The sequence below is a fragment of the Odontesthes bonariensis genome, chromosome 2 (genome assembly GCF_027942865.1).
Source record: "Odontesthes bonariensis isolate fOdoBon6 chromosome 2, fOdoBon6.hap1, whole genome shotgun sequence".
Classification (NCBI taxonomy): domain Eukaryota; kingdom Metazoa; phylum Chordata; class Actinopteri; order Atheriniformes; family Atherinopsidae; genus Odontesthes; species Odontesthes bonariensis.
This window is the reverse complement of record NC_134507.1, coordinates 46341053-46353309: the sequence shown is the minus strand read 5'-3', so window position 1 is coordinate 46353309 and position 12257 is coordinate 46341053. Positions and strand designations below refer to the sequence as shown.

The following is a 12257-nucleotide window of genomic DNA, read 5'->3' as shown; positions in this document are numbered from 1 at the left end:
GTTGTGTTTGTAAAAACTTGGACAGCCATGGCTGAAAGCCAAGCCGACGAGCTGGTGAAGAAGAGGAAATCCACCTCTGTAATTTGGAATTGATTCGGGTTTTCTTCTACCCTAACCCACTGCTGCTGGTCCACATCAGGAATGGGAACGGCAGCAGCGGCACCATCCACAGCACATCCATAGCGGCGCACGGGAGAAACTCACGGCCAGCAGCAGCACTCTCGGGTCGGATGAGGAAACCGCTAGCTCGTAAGCTAACTACGGTGCAAGAGAAAAGGGATGCACCGCGACCGTGACAAACATTACACAGTTGAAAAGTATTCCTTTAGGGCGCTCTGGTGATGGCAGTGCGTGACTGTGGCTGCAGTAAATGAACATGCAGCGTTGCTCATCTGTTGCTAAATGGCATCATGAGGTGGAGTCAAGTCGTCATCAGTGGTTCGTTTTTCTATTTCCGGTTGCTTCACTCTCACTGTGTCAGATGTCATCAATTAGATCATTATTTTCATCTTGAATTGGGTTACAGTTGAATTACATGTGTTGACTGCCAAATTCTTTATTTTACTCCTTAGCTCTTCTGTGGTTCAGCATGTCGACTTAACTCTACTGTAATTGGTCTTTTTTTTTTTTTTGGATGGAAGATCGTGATAAAAAAATCGAAATCGTGATTTTATGCAAAAAAATCGTGATACAAAATTTTTTCCATATCGCCCACCCCTAACCTAACTTTACACTAACACATACACTTTTGAGATCAACATTATTATACTGAGTAGGGATGCACCCATCCGATCTTTGTATCGGTAGTGATATTGAAGAAAATTCTAGATCGGGTATCGGTGACAATGGGCCAATCCATATCAGCCGATCTATTCAGTCCAATTCTTTCTTCTTTTTTTTTCCTTGTCCTGTCCAGCATTATGGCAGCAGAATTGTAATCTGATGTTTAATAATAGAAGAAGGGTAATCTGTAATGTATGTTTCATTCCCATTTGCACTAAACTATATAAAGAGCTGATTGCTATTTATTTTGAAAGTCTACCACCAAGCTAGTGAAGCTATTGTTTTTTCCTCAATTTCAGCTCCTTTATTATTTAATTTTTTTTTTTTTTTTTACATTGGATTTTGAATCCCTAATTGCACTGACTAAACCAGTTACACTTGTTATATTTTTATGGTTAAGATTGTTTTACTGGTGCACAATTAGTAAATAAATAAGTAATTCAGTACATTTATATCTGTTTATATGTTTAAAAAAAAATAGGAAAGAAATGTTTAAGTCAAGTCTGATGTTGCCTTGCACAAAAGAATGATCCCAGTCTTTTCCACACAATGAAACGTCCCGTTTGTTACCATAATTCCGCGCTGTTTTTCTGTATCTGTCGATACTAAACCTCAGATATCGGTAACGGTGGTGAACAAAAGCAGATCGCTGCATCCCTGATATTGACAACCTGTTATGCTATAGTTTTAAGGCATCCATCATTTTGAAAGAAAATCATGCCTGCGATCAATTCTGAACCTTTCTGTAAAAACTGTATAAATATATCAAATAAATATTTCTTTCATTTCTTTATTATTTTTGCACCAACAAGCGATTCCCAAATCACAGCATGTGAGCTCAGGCAAATAAAAAACTAATTGTTTTATTGAACTGAATAGGAGTAACATTAGCTCATTTAAAGGTGGGGTATGAGATGTTTTCTGGAGCATTTTTTATCATATGGTCTGAAAACCTCCTCACGACCCCATTGCACCCACTAAAATAGAATGTTTGGGAAAAAAACTAAATCTTTTAGTCCATTGTAGAGGGTGTAGCAAGAGGAAATGCCTGACCAATAGAAGTAATGATGAGAGTTACTTCTATTGGATTCTGACACGCCAATCAACCGTCAGCCCCCCTCACCCCTCCCCCCTGCGCGTTCACAGACTCGTGACATGTGTTTTGAAGGCGTGGTTTTGAGGGGTGGGCTGAAGGGAGAGGCAAGGTTGTGTATTTTCAAAAATATAGCTTGCAGGAACTGTTTTTCAAAGATCTCAGACCCCACCTTTAAGTGATTATAAACATATATACATATTACTGAATCAACATTGTATCTTGGTTCAATTTGGCTTCATCTATAAATGGTACACCGACTGACTTTAAAAATGAAGGTTGGATTATTGATTTTCTGAGTAATTTGACAAACTATTCTGTGTTTTCAATTACAATCAATGAAGTACTTCTAATTTGGGTACAAGGACAGACAGCTTTCAATATTTCTGCCTGATGACATACAAATGCTGTTTCAGTCAGACTTTGTTGTGTGGGATATCACCAGGAGGAGAATCAGACCATTCAATCTGAAACTGATTAGAAACTGCATATTCCACCACAGAGCCTCCTGCTGTGAGGTGCAACAGTAGGATCAGACAGAATTCTCCTCATATTCTCCTAAACATTCCTGGTGTTATCGTACCGGCTTCAGAAAACAGCACAATTCTGCAGTCAAACATAGTTCAACATTGAAAGTCGTGTGCTGCTCAGCTAAAGAGTGGTATAAAACCACATAATTATTCAATAAAGCTGAGTGAAAAGTAGGGCTGGGCGATATGGGAAAAAGTCATATCACGATATATTTTTTTTACATCAGTCAATATCGATATATATCACGATATAAAACAAATCCCTATTTTGTGAATTTTAAATGTTCCCTGTTACTCTTAATTGAGATTTGATGATATCAGAAAATTCATTTTTAATGAAATATTTATTTTCTGTCAAAGTTGAACATGACATGTGACACTATACAACTGTTTCCGATAAATACAGAACAGGTGTTTGAAATGAAAATCCTGCATCTGACGGCTCAGCTGTTTGCTCTCCAGCAGCGGTGGTCTCTCTTGCTGTTCGGGGGCTCTCAGCTGATGAACACATCCCTCACACACGCAGTAAACTCACTCAGTTGCTTGTATCAGAAACACAGGAAACATGTTGCTCTGAACTCGCTTCAGTGAGGAGGGGCCGCTCTCTTTATTAAACATTGACCGGGAACACAACTACGACGCATGTGTGCGTGTAAAGATCGTTTATAGTGACTCTACATCAACTAATCAAACAAAGTTAGCCTTCTCTGAGCTCAAACGGGTGGCGCTGCTTCAGCTGATGAAACAGATTAGGGGTATTCCCCGTCTGTGTCGGAACATGTGCTCCACATAACACACTTCTCTGTTTGGTGTCGGACTCCCTGCTCACGGCTCAGTTATGGGAGGATTTTATGCAAACTCAGGACCCAGCTACGTGGGAGGAGATTCCGCTAATCACCGACCTGCGTCTCCGTCTCCAACGTTGCGCGCTCAGGCCAGGGAAAGGCGCTTGGGAATATGTTTCCTTTTTTTAAAATCGACGATTTTGTCGGATTCAGGTGTGGATATGTCGTCGCCTTCGCACTCATTTTCTCCTCCTTAATTTCTTTTTCTTTCTCCCTCTCAGTCTCTCTCTGCAACTGCAGCCATGCTGCTCACAACAGGGAAGTGGGCGTGTCCTACCTGCAGCCATGCTGCTCACAACAGGGAAGTGGGCGTGTCCTACCTGCAGCCATGCTGCTCACAACAGGGAAGTGGGCGTGTCCTACCTGCAGTCGGCAGACGCTCATACTGTTAATGTGTTTACTTTTGCCATGTGATAGTCTATCGATTGTTGTTCACGAGCAGATTATCGAGATCGATCAAAATTTTATCGCGATCCCGATTCGAGATCAAATTATCGCCCAGCCCTAGTGAAAAGGTTTATCATCTTAATCAAGAACATTTATCACTCAAGTCATCATTTGTTCAATTGTTTCTAGGAATAAGGTAGATGATGATGGAGATGTGATTACGTTATTAGACAATTAAGTACCATTGCACTTCACAGGATGCTTTAGAAAATGTAGTCAAACTCAATTTATTGTTACAAAATACCAATCAACTCATCAGTATAAGAGGTTAAGTAGCAAAGGCTGCACCCCAACTGCCCCCAGCAAGGTTAGAACTGGGACTAATGACTAGTTGCATTTAAATCTACAAAATAGATCCAAAAACATTTAAAAAAAAGAGCCTATTAAATTTGTAAGACAAGAACTTTGTTGGCATATGATCAACACTTACAAAGCATCTCACAACCAGACTTATTTTTATATTTGATCATTTGTGGTTACTTGTTTAGGTATAATTGACTAGGCTCACCTACCTCCACATCAGACACCTTCATCCGGGTTCCCTCCTTCCCAACAAATATGTCATCCACATCCACCAGGATGTGACGGTCCAGAGACAGACAAAGTCTCTTCCCTGTCAGGTAGGCAATGGCGTCTACAAACACCAGCTTGTGAAGCCAATAGTTGAGATTATTTCCAAACAGAACTCTCTGAATGCCATCGTGGAGTCCCAAGTCCTGGACCACTGTGGCATGGAGGGCCCGCAGAGGACTGGTTCCAAAATTTGCCAACACTTCTGAGGACTTTGTGGTGGCCAGAAGCACTGGTTCATATGTTGAGTGGTTAGACTGGAAAATTGTCCAATCATCCCCTGGCAAAGGGCCCTGCTCTACCTGGTTGGGCTTGGTGATGTAGAGCAGAGGAGCACTGGGGTTAATGCGGTAGTCCCTGAGTCCAAGATGTGAGTGTAGGAAGAGGGGGAAACCTTTAAGCTGTGCACTGAGAAGAGAGTTTTCATTAGCTTTATAGAAGCCAATGACACCTACTCCATACTCAACAGAGTACTTGTCCAGCAAGTCACGGTTCCACACGTCCAGATTGACATATTTCAACACATTTTCAAAGATGATCAATGTGTAGCGTCCACGGTTATGCTCTGTCAAAGTGGGCATGTCACCCTTACTAGGAGCAATCTCTGTGCGGTAGTGGAAGCGACTTGACTCTAATATGGCAATAATCTCTTGGCCCAGCTGGGAGTAGATACTTTCTACAAAAACCAGAACCACAGGCTCTGTCCTGGAATTATCCATTGCCTTCACTTGTCGTTGTCGTCCCTGGCGTACAGGAAGGAAAAGAGGAGCTCTCTGTCCACCTGTCCCTATACTTGCAGGCCCAGTACTCACTCCAAGTGGCACCCCCCCACCTCCCCCACAGTCACTGAAGGGTAAAGGTGGAGGCTCCTTGATTTTAGGGCTGCTAGAGACATAGTAAGCTAAGAAAGCCATAGACAACAAGGAGAAGATAATAAGTGCCAGGATGAGGCGGTGAAGCTCCAACTGGCGAACACCTCGCATTAGCTTCAAAATACCCAAGCCTGCAACCACCATTATGTTGAAGGGGTAAGGCAGGACAGGTCACCAAGCAGCAGCAATAAAAGGGGCAGCAGAGCAGAGATGTGGAGGAAGAATGACAGGAGAAGAAAGTGGGGGAGGAAGATTGAGCAGCAGATACTGTCACTGAGCTGTGCTTCTGAATAGCCATTTACTCTAAGTCACCATGGCCAACATCGTCAATTATCTGCTCTCTATTTCTAGCTCTGAAGTGCAAAAAAACACATTCAGACTAACAAGAAGATGGAAAGAAGATCAGGTCCAAAGTAAAACCTCAGCTCCTTGCTGCGTGGTTTTATTTCAAGTAGCTCTGCAGATATCTTTGCATGTGGATTTGTCCATGTCCTTGCAGTCTCTCGACAGTGGGAGTCAAAGCCGTTGGTCTGAACATCAGGCTGATCCCACTCTGATCACCTGGTGACGACATCTAAAACTCTTGGAAAATAAGGCAAAAGAAAAGAGAGAATCAAAACAATTAGGTTTTTGTAATGAGCAATTGGCTTTTATAACTGTTTGATATAATTCTGACATTTTCAGCTGCTAATAACACAGCTGCTAGTAACATTGAATTATGCGAGTATACCATATGCATGTACTAAATGCAAAGTGCAACAGCTTACAGGTACCTGTATGAGGAGCTGTATTTGTAATTCTGATGTTATTAAATGACTTAGGAAGAATGTCAGAGTAATGTAGCATTTTAGCAAACAAAAAAAGGGGGAGAAAATGTCATTATCAAAACATTTATCAGTAATTGTGTGAAGCTGAAGTATTAATGCGTGGAACTGCATGTTGACTGAAGCTATTGACTGAAACATCAATGTCAGCTGCACACACTGTACTTTCTACCTTTCAAATTCACTATGATTTTATCAACTGAACTCAATTATCATCGTTTCAGTTTATCCTGCAGACTAATTAGCTGTTTCTTGCCTTTCAACATTCTGCTGACAGACCTGCTGTGTATTTAAGCTGTTTTTTGGGGGTCAAATTCAACAACAGGGTATCCCCAGGTTTGACCACATGAAATTTAAGACCTTTTTAAGACCACAAAAAATGAAAATTAAGACTGGGGTCGCGACCCTGGGGGGTTCGATCCCCTCTAGGACACAAAACACCACGTACACAAATCAGTTTAAAATATGTTATTTCACAGGTCATGCAGAGCAGTCACTGTACATATTGTGGATAGGTCAAGTAATTGAAAACACAGGTAAAAAAACACATATGCTTAAAGTGTACTTTTGACAACTGTACTTAGTACAAAGTACAATATTTTCGGCGATTTAAAATGCGCTTCATTGCATTATTAGTGCGCTTGAGCACTACTAAAGCGGTACTTCAGCACACTTGCAGCACACTGAGTCTGCTAAATTGGCACCACTTTTGGACAGCTTTAAGTGCACTACTAGCCTATTTTAGAAATTATGATCCAGACACAATTTAATAAGACACAATTTAATAATGTAATCCAAGGTGTTCTACAGGTATTATGGGTGGAACACAATCACAGGGTATTTGGTACAAGCTTAGTACCCATGCACAGTACACCTGTACAGTTACCGAACTTGGTGATATATGCGGTTTTGTTCTTGCCCGAGCTGAATGTAGCAGCAATTTCTGAATCGCTAAACATAGCTTTGAACAGTGTTCCAATGCCTTTGTTAGAGTTGTAAGAGTGGTGGTCTGTAATTGTCTTTAACACCCAGAGCACCTCTGCCCGAAGTGACTGGGCGCCACAAACCCTACTGACGGTGCCCTTGGCTTTGCCGCCGGGCACGGTTGTTGCTGGCCATCTGTGGAAGAAGTTGCGGTAACTTGATGCTGTTCACCCCTGCAGAACATCGTGATGCTCGGTTGACGTTCTTGAGCTAGCTTAGCATGTTTTGCGCTCCTCATGTGAGAGTCCAGGGCAAGGTGACCGAATGTTGTAAGTTTGAATTGTTTACGACAGCACTTACATCTCGCCTCCACGTCAGTCTCCGGGGCCGCGAGCAACCAGCTGCTGTATTTTGGATCACTTAGCCATTGCGGGTTGAATTTGCACTTTCCCATCTTCGAAACAACTGACCACCAACTGCCGGGCGGGTTGGCTCACGCGCGCTGTCACTGTCACTGTACTCACGAACTGTCAGGCTAGCCGAGACCTTTGTGCGCATGCTCCATATACACGTTCGCGCGCTCTGTAATTCATGTTTGACGTTCGTAGGGGCTGTGGTTCGTTCACGTTTTCTGCGTTGCTCGTAATTCGCTACAGATCGGTTGAGGGGGAAAAATAGACCAGAGAAATTTAAGACCTATGTATGACATTTTAGACCCGTGACACACATTTAAGACCTTTTTAAGGCCTAGAATCGGGGGAATTTTTTTTAAGACTTTTTTAAGACCCCGCGGCTACCCTGGTAATGCTCTTTCTAACAGATACTGCTCTACCCTGACAGCTGACAACAACAGCGAGGAATCTCAGCTGACAGGGCTACCTGTCCCAGTTTCTTGAGAGAAAACACACAGAAAGAAACGAGATTGGAGCTCATGTCCATGTCATACTTATTTTCTGACTTCCAGTGTCTTATTTTAATTGTTTAAAATGAGTAGAGAGCGCATGCGTAAGCCTTGAGAAAAAACGCAGAACCTACGTCCTTTTTCAGATGGACGCTCACAGCATATAAAGTTGAAAGATGCTGATGTTGTAACAGCTGGTTTTTCTCAGGCAACCACTCACATAAGCAGAAACTATCACCCATGTAACCTTGAAAATGGAGTGTAAACTTGTTCTTGCTGCATCTGCCTATTCTGAGCAGGAGGCTATGATACATCAGAAATATCAGAGCTATCCGATTCTTCCTAACACCAAAGCAAAAGTCGAAACAGACAGGACTACAACCTACATGCTGGAGGGGGGGTGTACCCAGTATGGCACATCCTACACATATATTCTGGAGCTGTCCTATGCTTAAATCCTTCTGGGAAAGAATTCAAAGTATTATCAGTAAAGTCTTGCAGTATCATTTTAATTTCACCTGTTTATCATTCTACCTGGGAAATATGGACACAGAATTCCCAAAAAAAGACAGATACCTCTTAAAAACGGTCAATCAGTGGGAAGCCATAATTAAAAACATCCAAACAATGGAACTATTGACGTTTAGTCTCAGATTACAAAGGGACAAAGGTGATGCCCTCTGGGAAAAATGGAGCACTTATGTTACAAGAAGAGGTGATAACCAACCTTAAAGCTTTAGATATTTTGGTTTGAAGAAAAACAATATTGCAACTATATTGCAGTAATCTATGTGACACACGACCTACCCCCACTGTTCTCCCATGTGTGAGTGTTCATATGTATGTGTGCAACTGTGTACATACACATTTTTAATTGTGTGCGGCGCACGTCGATGAAGTCATCCCACCAGACCAGCGTGTAGAAAGTCCCCCATAAGCCCCCCGATAGCCCCGGATAACAACAACACGGCAGCTCTGAGCTAACAGTGCAACAGTACGCGTTCATTCATTCATTCATTGGTCTTAAAGTGTTGGTGAAATAAAGACAGATAAAGCCTTATTCAGAGGCTGTAGTGTCTCTGCCCTGTTCTCTCTGTTATATGGATATAAGCAGATCTCCAGGGATCTAAATATCTTCCGAAGGACGCAGACTTTCACCAAACTGTTATCGGAGAGTAGATGAAGGTATTTTATGCCAGAAATAAGGCCCAGCTTTAAAAAAAAAAAAAACGAACTTCCCCTTTAAGGACCAAGTACCATTCCAATTCAAAGAACGCATCTAGACAAGTACGCTCCACATTCCCGGATGTGTCCATTTTATGGAGGATGCTTCTGAGGTGATTTGTGTGGACTTCAGACAGCTTGCTATCCCAGAAAACAGCGCAGCACAAACCAAGATAGCAGAGCAGAGAGCCCAGAACTGTAAATTCTGTTTGGAAATGTTACGGAAAGCACACCAACAGCAACTGCAAGGACAGCTCGCTCCATTTTGAATCTTTTTTCTACAAATGTTGTTATTTTTGGCGGCAACGTCAACATCTTTGACGTAATCAAATACGCTTCCATTCCAAATGCATAATGAGCGTACCTGCGCCATTGTTGTCATGTTCCAGTCTTCTGTTTCCCTGCTTCACACCTGGCTCAGATTAATGCATCCTTAACAGACTTTCAACAGCTTGCTGTCAAATTTTTTAACAGACCCATTTATCTTGATTGAGGTGTGGAGCAGGGAAACACCTCAAACATGCAGGGCAGCGGCCCCCGAAACACAGAGTGTGATAGTACCAGTGTAAGCTGGATGATGGGGAAGTTTCAGAAAAACTTTGCCAAAATTTATGACATGATTAAGAATTGTTTTATAACAATTTTGTAATTTCCTACATGAACGTTTTTTCTCCACTTTCTTTGATAATAGCTGTACCTGCAGATATATTATCCTGTGTTAGTTTCACACGCAAACATCAGCCTTCCTCGTTGGCTGCTTCAACCATTCACTGAACAACATGGATTATTGATCATTGGAATTAAACTAGCAGTCACGCAATCAAACCTAATGAGCATGCACGTGCATATGACGTTGCACTGTGCTACTAGCACCCGATGAGCAAAACAACAGCCCGGAGCCCCGGAGCCCGACACCTGACTGTTAACAAACATGACATGCAGCCGAAACAATGGCCGAACATACTTCCACTGTATGGAAGATAAAGCCAAACTGCAGAAGTGTTGGGACCCCTGATGATCCCCCCTGCCCTGGCTCCAGCTTTGATCAAAGATAGCTCACTGAACACAGCAGTGTGTCTCACTGGACCACGGCTAATGTTAGCATTTCATAGCTAACGTCAGCTTTGTGTGTCTCTGTCCTCTAACGAACACCTGTCAGCTCAGGCTTTTCTTGCTTTTCTCCTTTGTCTACGGTAACAGCACATTTCTGTGCGCTTCAGTGGGCAGGAATGATTCACAGACAGAGCTGAGTCTTGTCCCCGCTGGGTAACTGAACCCGCTGCTAGCTGAAAGGCTAACCGCAGCCGCTCAGGATGTTGGACACATCTTTGACACATTATCCCACCTAAGACCACCGCTGCTGCCGGGACAAACTTACCGAGATTTGTGCTGAGCAGACAACAATCTGACCAAAGTACAAGAGGATGTCAAGCTGCAGAATTTGAGTTAAAAGTGAACTTCGGTGCTTCACAACTCAGGCAGCCATCTTGGTTGTGATGGGCTCAACCAAATTTGACAAACCAATGGGGGGGGTCATAAACCAAAGTTTCAGGTGCTTTTCTGTTATTCAGGACACATGAAGGGACGTCAGTTACCATGGTGACACACTTCTATTGCCTTGTATCAGAAATGTTGCCGACCAACATTAGTATTGTTGTTGTCGTTCTTATTGTTATTGTGATGGTAGTAGTAGTTAAACTGGTATTTACTGTGTTGGATGGGGCGGGATGCTTTTTCCTCTGACTGAGCTCAGAGCAGTTTGGGTTGAAAGTTATGACCTTGGTTAGGTTCCAACAGTTACACACTTTTCATTCAGTTTTTTTACATTTTACATGAGCAAGTGTCTGCACTCCAATTCATGGACAACAGCTTTATACCAGACCCATGTTTGCTCAGTGTCATAAACAGTCCCAAACAAATCAAGAGATTAACTGACCAACTAATTATTGTTGAATAATGCATCCAATATGTTTGATGCATTATTAGACAATGTACAGTAATGCTGTAGCAGTTGTTAACATATATTCAACTGACCCTGATTTTAATTCTATTTTTTTCAAGAAATGTGGGTACCCAAAAAAGTTCATATTTTACATATTCATGCAACCAAATGGCTACAATAATTTATACATTTAATTGTCCCATTAATGGAGGGGGCATGTCAATTGTTGTTTGTGAATAGTTATTTATCTGCATCTGTGTATCAGAGCCAAAGTATTCAGAATGTTTAGCAGGAAGTATTGGCTCTTTTCTTGGCTGGGCCAGTTATGTGGACTGCTGCTACGTGCTGACCTTTGCGGTAAGATGCATTGCATCACTTCCTGTAACCTCCTTTGTGTTCTTTGGAACTTCTTGCTTCTCTTGGATTATGACATAAACTTTTGCATAGTAAACCCCCTATTACACACTATTTGCTTTATTCTAGCACCCATTTATATCTACAGGGCTCTGAAGTTTGAATGCAGGCAAGAGTGAGATCTTTGGAAGGAGCGGCTCTCATTTTTACAAATATGGACAAATTCATTAGGCACCCTAAAACATGACAACCCAGGGCTCAGAGCAGGATGCAGAGTTGTAGTCTTACACACTTCTCTGCAGCTTCCCACCTGCTGCTACCCCCCCTGACCCCAACCCAAATTAAATAAATCAATAAACACAAGAGGAGAAAATCCAGAAAACCTCAAAAAGAATAAGACAAAAACTTTAACTGAACAAAAACATCAAACTATTAAATGTGCTTTGCTGAATATCAGATCTCTCCTTTCGAAGTCTCTGTTAGTGAATGAGTTGATGTGTGATCATCATATTGATATATTTAGTCTGACAGAAACCTGGCTGCAGCAGGAGGATCATGTTAGTATCATGTTAGCATTAATGAAGCAACTCCCTCTGACTGTTTAAGTGTTCACGTTCCTCGAACCACAGGCAGAGGAGGAGGAGTGGCAGCTATCTTCAGATCAGGGTTACTCATCAGTCCCAGACCCAAGATTAGTTTGAGCTCTTTTGAATCTCTGATTCTCAGTTTTTCCCACGCAAAGTGGAAATCACAGAAACCTCTTGTGTTTGTTGTTGTGTATCGTCCACCTGGCCCTTATTCTGAGTTTCTGTCTGAATTCTCAGAGTTTTTATCCCAGTTAGTGCTGAGTACAGATAAAGTCATTGTAGTGGGTGACTTTAATATTCATGTAGATGTTGAAAATGACAGCCTGAATATGAACTTTAATTCTATATTGGACTCTATTGG

General features: G+C 42.0%; 1 protein-coding gene across 1 annotated transcript in view; it reads right to left on the bottom strand.

The window, feature by feature from the left end:
• The window catches only part of ndst2a (N-deacetylase/N-sulfotransferase (heparan glucosaminyl) 2a), a 56635-nt gene extending 46130 nt beyond the window's left edge, over nt 1–10505 (bottom strand). The window contains exons 1-2 of the mRNA XM_075482575.1: nt 10392–10505; nt 4211–5722 (exon numbers count right to left, since the gene is read on the bottom strand). Coding sequence (XP_075338690.1) covers nt 4211–5284 — 1074 coding nt within the window. The 5' untranslated portion in view covers nt 5285–5722; nt 10392–10505. The remainder of the gene's footprint in view (nt 1–4210; nt 5723–10391) is intronic.
• Between the last annotated feature and the right edge of the window lie 1752 nt (nt 10506–12257).